The sequence below is a fragment of the Oncorhynchus nerka genome, linkage group LG23 (genome assembly GCF_034236695.1).
Source record: "Oncorhynchus nerka isolate Pitt River linkage group LG23, Oner_Uvic_2.0, whole genome shotgun sequence".
In the NCBI taxonomy this organism is placed as follows: Eukaryota; Metazoa; Chordata; class Actinopteri; order Salmoniformes; family Salmonidae; genus Oncorhynchus; species Oncorhynchus nerka.
The window spans coordinates 50,332,764-50,341,404 of record NC_088418.1 but is presented as its reverse complement, the minus strand read 5'-3'; the positions used below and the strand labels follow the sequence as shown (position 1 = coordinate 50,341,404).

Sequence of the window (8,641 nt, the reverse complement as noted above, 5' to 3'; positions counted from 1 at the left end):
GATATACCTGCTGGAGCGCGTGATACAGGTGGGTGATGCTATGGTGACCAGCGAGCTGAGATAAGTGGGGACTTTACCTAGCAGGGTCTTGTAGATGACCTAGAGCCAGTGGGTTTGGCGACGAGTATGAAGCGAGGGCCAGCCAACGAGAGCATACAGGTCACAGTGGTGGGTAGTATATGGGGCTTTGGTGACAAAACGGATGGCACTGTGATAGAGTGCATCCAATTTATTGAGTAGGGTATTGGAGGCTATTTTGTAAATGACGTCGCCGAAGTCGAGGATCGGTAGGATGGTCAGTTTTACAAGGGTATGTTTGGCAGCATGAGTGAAGGAGGCTTTGTTGCAAAATAGGAAGCCAATTCTAGATTTAACTTTGGATTGGAGATGTTTGATGTGAGTCTGGAAGGAGAGTTTACAGTCTAACCAGACACCTAGGTATTTGTAGTTGTCCACATATTCTAAGTCAGAACCGTCCAGAGTAGTGATGTTGGACGGGTGGGCAGGTGCAGGCAGCGATCGGTTGAAGAGCATGCATTTAGTTTTACTTGTATTTAAGAGCAATTGGAGGCCACGGAAGGAGAGTTGTGTGGCATTGAAGCTCGTCAATAAATGTGTGTGTCTATCTATGTAAGAGGTCAACCGATTATGATTTTTCAACGCTGATACCGATACCGGTTATTGGAGGACCAAAAAAAGCCGATACTGATTCAATCGGACGATTTATATATATATATATATATAATATATATGTCATTATTACATATAATGTAATAATGACAATTACAACAATACTGAATGAACAATGAACACTTTTATAATCACTTAATATAATACATCAATAAAATCAATTTAGTCTCAAATAAATAATGAAACATGTTCAATTCGGTTTAAATAATGCAAAAACAAAGTGTTGGAGAAGAAAGTAAAAGTGCAATATGTGCCATGTAAAAAAGCTAACGTTGCTCAGAACATGAGAACATATGAAAGCTGGTGGTTCCTTTTAACATGAATCTTCAATATTCCCAGGTAAGAAGTTTTAGGTTGTAGTTAATATAGTATTTATAGGATTATTTCTCTCTATACCATTTGTATTCCATATACCTTTGACTATTGGATGTTCGAATAGGTACTTTAGTATTGCCAGCCTAATCTCGGGAGTTGATAGGCTTGAAGTCATAAACAGCGCAATACTTGAAGCATTGCGAAGAGCTGCTGGCAAACGCAGGAAAGTGCTGTTTGAATGAATGCTTACGAGCCTGCTGCTGCCTACCACCACTCAGTCAGACTCCTCTATCAAATCATACACTTAATTATAATATAATAACACACAGAAATACGAGCCTTAGGTCAATAATATGGTCAAATCCGGAAACTATCATCTCGAAAACAAAACGTTTATTTCTTTCAGTGAAATACGGAACCGTTCCGCATTTTATCTAACGGGTGGCATCCATCATTTTAAATATTGCTGTTACATTGCACAACCTTCAATATTATGTCATAATTACGTAAAATTCTTTCGCAACGAAAAAAATTTGTTCACAAAATTAGTTCGCAACGAGCCAGGCGGCCCAAACTGCATATACCCTGACTCTGCGTGCAATGAACGCAAGAGAAGTGACACAATTCCCTAGTTTAATATTGCCTGCTAACATGAATTTCATTTCAACTAAATATGCAGGTTTAAAAAATATATACTTCTGTGTAATGATTTTAAGAAAGGCATTGTGTCACGCCCTGACCATAGAGAGCCCTCGGGGTTCTCTATGGTGTTTTAGGTCAGGGCGTGACGAGGGGGGTTTCTAGCGTTTTTATGTCTATGTTGGTGTAAGTATGGTTCCCAATTGGAGGCAGCTGATGATCGTTGCCTCTAATTGGGGATCATACTTAGTGTGGTCCGTTTCCCACCTGCTCTCCCTATATTGATATTTTGTTTAGTACCTAGGTAGCTACGAACGGCACGTTTGATTGTTCTTTGTGTTGTTGAAGTTTCACATAAATAAAGAATGTGGAACTCTACTCACGCCTTGGTCCACTCATTTCGACGAACGTGACACATTGATTGTTTATGGTTAGGTACATTCGTGCAACGATGGTGCTTTTTTCGAAAATGCGCTTTTGTTAAATCGTCCCCCGTTTGGCAAAGTTGGCTGTCCTTTGTTAGGAAGAAATGGTCTTCACACAGTTCGCAACGAGCCAGGCAGCTCAAACTGCTGCATATACCCTGAGTCGGTTGCACAGAACGCAAGAGAAGTGACACAATTTCCCTAGTTAAAAGAAATTCATGTTAGCAGGCAATATTAACAAAATATGCAGGTTTAAAAATATATACTTGTGTATTGATTTTAAGAAAGGCTTTGATGTTAATGGTTAGGTACACATTGGTGCAACGACAGTGCTTTTTTCACGAACACGCTTGTTAAATCACCCCTTTGGCGAAGTAGGCTGTGATTCAATGATAAATTAACAGGAACCGCATTGATGATATGCAACGCAGGACAAGCTAGTTAAACTAGTAATATCATCAATCATGTGTAGTTAACTAGTGATTATGTTAAGATTTATTGTTTTTTAGAAGATACGTTTAATACTAGCTAGCACCTTACCTTAGCTCCTTGCTGCACTCGCATAACAGGTAGTCAGCCTGCCACGCAGTCTCCTCGTGGAATGCAATGTAATCGGCCCTGATCGGTGTCCAAAAATGCTGATTACCGGTTGTTATGAAAACTTGAAATCGGCCCTAATTAATCGGCCATTACGATTAATCGGTTGACCTCTAGTCTGTGTGTGTGTCTATGTGTGTGTGTGTGTGCGCGTGCATGCATGTGCAGGCGCGTGTGTTTAAAGGGCAGAGGCCCCCCAAGGGCCACTACGGCCATGATAATCTTACACGCAAAACACACACACACACACACACACACACACACACACACACACACACACACACAGGGACCGGATTAGCAGAAAGAGATGGGGGTAGGCCGTGAGACAGGGAATTTGAAAATGGAAAGTTGAGAGAGTAAGAGAGAGAGAGCATTGACAGACAAACAGAATATGATTTTCTTTTTTCAGAATAAGATATCAGCATCAGGAAAAATAAATAGAAAAATATTATCTGGGAAGCCCTTGAAAGCACTGAAGGAGGAAGGAGCCCTTAGAATGGTGCAAGGCAGCGGGAGAGAACAGACAGATGGAGAAAGCAGAGAGAGTAAAGGAGAGAGGGAGGAGAGAGAGAGCACTTCATAGGAATCTACTACAAGGACGTACCAGAGGCCCTTGACTGAAGTGTGAAGCACAGCAGAAAATAACCTTGTGTGTGTGTGTTTGTGTGTTTGTGTGTGTGTGTGTGTGTGTGTGTGTGTGTGTGTGTGTGTGTGTGTGTGTGTGTGTGTGTGTGTGTGTGTGTGTGTGTGTGTGCGATCCTCTCTCCATATGTTCAATCACTCACTCGTACACACTCTTGTAAACTCCTGCACACATAAACACACTGTCCCCAACTAAAAAATATCTCGGTCGACCGAGAGTCGTCTGTTCCTGGTTGAAATTTTAAAAGTGTATTTTTAAATAAATCAACTATATGTAGGCCACTGAGCTCGTCTGATGCTTTAAGCACTGTGAGTAAAAATGAAGATACACAAAGTACTAAAAAGAGGGAGCCAGAGATCAATGTAGCCTAAACAGAAGGGAAAGATCTGGTGCTCCCACTGCTTGCTGTTTCTGGTCTTTGCAAACAATCGACCAGTCGACTAAAGGGGGTCAGCCCTAAAACACACACACACCAATTCAGTAAGGGCAACCAAGCTAGTCTACACACAGGAGAATTACACCAGCTCTCTAATTACAAACCATTCAAGCTCAGAGAGGTTTAGAATTAGGAAGACACACACAACATACACATTACCTACAATAACACACACACACACACACACAACCCACCTGGGCATGTAGAGGACCCTCTCTGCCACCACGAAGCCCACCCTGAAGAAGAGGTTACTGGCAGGGATGAAGGGAAAGACCAGGAACAACACCCCCAGCAACACCTCCCTATTCTCCAACCTCTACAGAGAGACAGAGAGAGGGGGGGGGGGGTGCATGGAGAGTGAGAGGGGGGAGATACATGGAGAGTGAGAGGGGGGAGGGAAAGAGAGATAGAGGGAGAGAAAGCAATGGAGGGGGGGAGGTTAGCCCATCCATAGGAAAATCAGAGCCTACAATTCCCACATTTAATCATCTGTTACCTTCATGTTGTTTGCAGTAGCACACATGCTGTCCAGTGTTTGAATACATGTCCAGCATGCCCATTTCAAACAGCAGTATATCAATGGCAATCATTACACATGTCACGCCCAGTTACTGAGCATATCTGACTGATGCTCTGACATATCGAAGCTGACTGAGTAGACCATTTAGACCCATGAAATTAAAAACAGTTCCTTCATTTTAAATCAACTCTAACCGATTCATTTTTAATAAGAGTGAAAAATCCCTCTGTATTTTTCCATTCTGAACATAGCCGGTGTAGTTGTTAGAACAAACAGAAGCTAATTGGTCTAATGACTGTGCCCTCAGTAATAGCGTTGATTCCCTCGTTAAATTACTGTTCCAAAGCCGCTGCGTCTTGATTAAGCCGCCGGTCCAATCCACGCCCCATTCTCCTGCCGACCACCAAATCACACCGCGGGACGTACTCTACAGCATGCGAACATAGATAGGATCACACACTAGTCAACGACAGACCTACAGACACACACGCGGCAGACACACACACATGGAAGCACACACACCGGGGGCTAGATATTATGCCATAGATAGGATCATACAGTCATTAAAAGATGCACACACACTCTCCCTCATTCAACCGTGCTGCTCTAAGCAGTGTGATCCCATACACTAGGCAGTGGAGTGGACCAGTGAATGGACGGGGGAGGTTAGGTTGTTGATAGTATCTCCCCATGTGTCATTGCTTCCCTGTATGTCATTCCAACACAGCCCCTTCAGGGGACATCCTTTCTGCATTCTCTCTCTCTCTCTTCATTCTCTCTCTCTGCATTCTCTCTCTCTCTCTTCATTCTTTCTCTCTGCATTCTCTCTCTCTCTCTGCATTCTCTCTCTCTCTCTTCATTCTCTCTCTCTGCATTCTCTCTCTCTCTCCTCATTCTCTCTCTCTCTCTGCATTCTCTCTCTCTCTCTGCATTCTCTCTCTCTCTCTGCATTCTCTCTCTCTCTGCATTCTCTCTCTCTCTCTTCATTCTTTCTCTCTGCATTCTCTCTCTCTCTCTGCATTCTCTCTCTCTCTCTTCATTCTCTCTCTCTCTGCATTCTCTCTCTCTCTCTCTCTCATTCATTCTCTCTCTCTCTGCATTCTCTCTCTCTCTCTGCATTCTCTCTCTCTCTCTCCTCATTCTCTCTCTCTGCATTCTCTCTCTCTCTCCTCATTCTCTCTCTCTCTCTGCATTCTCTCTCTCTCTCTTCATTCTCTCTCTCTCTGCATTCTCTCTCTCTTCATTCTCTCTCTCCCTGCATTCTCTCTCTCTCTCTTCATTCTCTCTCTCTCTGCATTCTCTCTCTCTGCATTCTCTCTCTCTCTTGCATTCTCTCTCTCTCTGTATTCTCTCTCTCTCTGCATTCTCTCTCTCTGCATTCTCTCTCTCTCTACATGCTCTCTCTCTGCATTCTCTCTCTCTACATGCTCTCTCTCTCTCTTCATTCTCTCTCTCTCTTCATTCTCTCTCTCTGCATTCTCTCTCTCTCTCTGCATTCTCTCTCTCTCTGCATTCTCTCCCCCTCTGCATTCTCTGCCCCTCTGCATTCTCTACCCCTCTGCATTCTCTCCCTCTCTGCATTCTCTCTCTCTCTGCATTCTCTCCCCTCTGCATTCTCTCTCCCTCTGCATTCCCTCCCTCTGCATTCTCTCTCTCCCTCTGCATTCTCTCTCTCTCTGCATTCTCTCTCTCCCTCTGCATTCTCTCTCTCTCTCTCTGCATTCTCTCTCTCTCTCTGCATTCTCTCTCTCTCATTGCATTTTCTCTCTGCACTCTCTCTCTCTGCATTCTCTCTCGCTGCATTATCTCTCTCTCTGCATTCTCTCCCTCTGCATTCTCTCCCTCTGCATTCTCTCTCTCTCTGCATTCTCTCCCTCTGCATTCTTTCTCCCTCTGCATTCTCTCCCTCTGCATTCTCTCTCTCTGCATTCTCTCTCATTGCATTCTCTCTCTGCATTCTTTCTCTCTCTCTGCATTCTCTCTCTCTCTGCATTTTCTCTCTCTCTGCATTCTCTCTCTCTGCATTTCTCTCTCTCTGCATTCTCTCTCTCTCTCTGCATTCTCTCTCTCTCTCTCTGCATTCTCTCTCTGCATTCTCTCTCTCTGCATCTTCTCTCTCTGCATTCTCTCTCTCTGCATTCTCTCTCTCTGCATTCTCTCTCTCTCTCTCTCTCTCTCTCTCAATTCTCTCTCTCTCTGCATTCTCTCCCACCCTCTCTGCATTCAATTCAATTCAAGGGGCTTTATTGACATGGGAAACACATGTTAACATTGTCAAAGCAAGTGAGGTAGATAATATACAAAAGTGAAATAAACAATAAAAATTAACAGTAAATATTACACATACAGATGTTTCAAAACAATAAAGACTTTACAAATGTCATATTATATACTGTGGGGAGAACAAGTATTTGATACACTGCCGATTTTGCAGGTTTTCCTACTTACAAAGCATGTAGAGGTCTGTAACTTTTATCATAGGTACACTTCAACTGTAAGAGACATCATCTAAAACAAAAATCCAGAAAATCACATTGTATGATGTTTAAGTAATTAATTTGCATTTTATTGCATGACATAAGTATTTGATACATCAGAAAAGCAGAACTTAATATTTGGTACAGAAACTTTTGTTTGCAATTACAGAGATCATATGTTTCCTGTAGTTCTTGAACAGGTTTATACACACTGCAGCAGGGATTTTGGCCCACTCCTCCATACAGACCTTCTCCAGATCCTTCAGGTTTTGGGGCTGTCGCTGGGCAATACGGACTTTCAGCTCCCTCCAAAGATTTTCTATTGGGTTCAGGTCTGTAGACTGGCTAGGCCACTCCAGGACCTTGAGATGCTTCTTACGGAGCCACTCCTTAGTTGCCCTGGCTGTGTGTTTTGGGTCGTTGTCATGCTGGAAGACCCAGCCACGACCCATCTTCAATGCTCTTACTGAGGGAAGGAGGTTGTTGGCCAGGATCTCGCGATACATGGCCCCATCCATCCTCCCCTCAATACGGTGCAGTCGTCCTGTCCCCTTTGCAGAAAAGCATCCCCAAAGAATGATGTTTCCACCTCCATGCTTCACAGTTGGGATGGTGTTCTTGGGGTTGTACTCATCCTTCTTCCTCCTCCAAACACGGTGTGGAGTTTAGACCAAAAAGCTACATTTTTGTCTCATCAAACCACATGACCTTCTCCCATTCCTCCCCTGGATCATCCAGATGGTCATTGGCAAACTTCAGACGGGCCTGGACATGCGCTGGCTTGAGCAGGGGGACCTGCGTGCGCTGCAGGATTTTAATCCATGACGGCGTAGTGTGTTACTAATGGTTTTCTTTGAGACTGTGGTCCCAGCTCTCTTCAGGTCATTGACCAGGTCCTGCCGTGTAGATCTGGGCTGATCCCTCACCTTCCTCATGATCATTGATGCCCCACGAGGTGAGATCTTGCATGGAGCCCCAGACCAAGGGTGATTGACTGTCATCTTGAACTTCTTCATTTTCGAATAATTGCGCCAACAGTTGTTGCCTTCTCACCAAGCTGCTTGCCTATTGTCCTGTAGCCCATCCCAGCCTTGTGCAGGTCTACAATTTTATCCCTGATGTCCTTACACCCTCTCTGATCTTGGCCATTGTGGAGAGGTTGGAGTCTGTTTGATTGAGTGTGTGGACAGGTGTCTTTTATACAGGTAACGAGTTCAAACAGGTGCAGTTAATACAGGTAACGAGTGGAGAACAGGAGGGCTTCTTAAAGAAAAACTAACAGGTCTGTGAGAGCCGGAATTCTTACTGGTTGGTAGGTGATCAAATACTTATGTCATGCAATAAAATGCTAATTAATTACTTAAAAATCATACAATGTGATTTTCTGGATTTTTGTTTTAGATTCCGTCTCTCACAGTTGAAGTGTGCCTATGATAAAAAAAAATTACAGTCCTCTACATGCTTTGTAAGTGGGAAAACCTGCAAAATCGGCAGTGTATCAAATACTTGTTCTCCCCACTGTATATATAGTGTTGTAACAATGTACAAATGGTTAAAGTACACAAGGGAAAATAAATAAGCATTCTCTCTCTCCCACCCTCTGCATTCTCTCTCTCTCTCTCTCTGCATTCTTTCTCTCTCTCTTTCTCTGCATTCTCTCTCTTCCTCTTGTCTGTCCTTTGCTCTCTATCCTCCACTCTCGGCATTCTCTCTCTCTCATCTAACCCTCCTCCACCTCCTCCTCCTCCTCTTCTTCTTTCTTTTCTCGCTGTCCGTCTGAACTCTGCTGTAGAAGAGCGCAATGTCTCAACTGCTTCTCTGTTACCATGGAGACGGCAGCAGGCGCCTGTACAACGTCTGTCACAATTTGTCAGGCGGTGATACAGCTGCTTTAACCTT

At 43.7% G+C, this 8,641-nt stretch overlaps 1 protein-coding gene across 1 annotated transcript in view; it reads right to left on the bottom strand.

Moving 5' to 3' along the window:
* tmtc1 (transmembrane O-mannosyltransferase targeting cadherins 1) overlaps window positions 1-8,641 on the bottom strand; it is a 118,345-nt gene that overhangs the window by 33,774 nt on the left and 75,930 nt on the right. Inside the window, exon 8 of the mRNA XM_065008203.1 lies at window positions 3,940-4,061. Coding sequence (XP_064864275.1) covers window positions 3,940-4,061 — 122 coding nt within the window. The remainder of the gene's footprint in view (window positions 1-3,939; window positions 4,062-8,641) is intronic.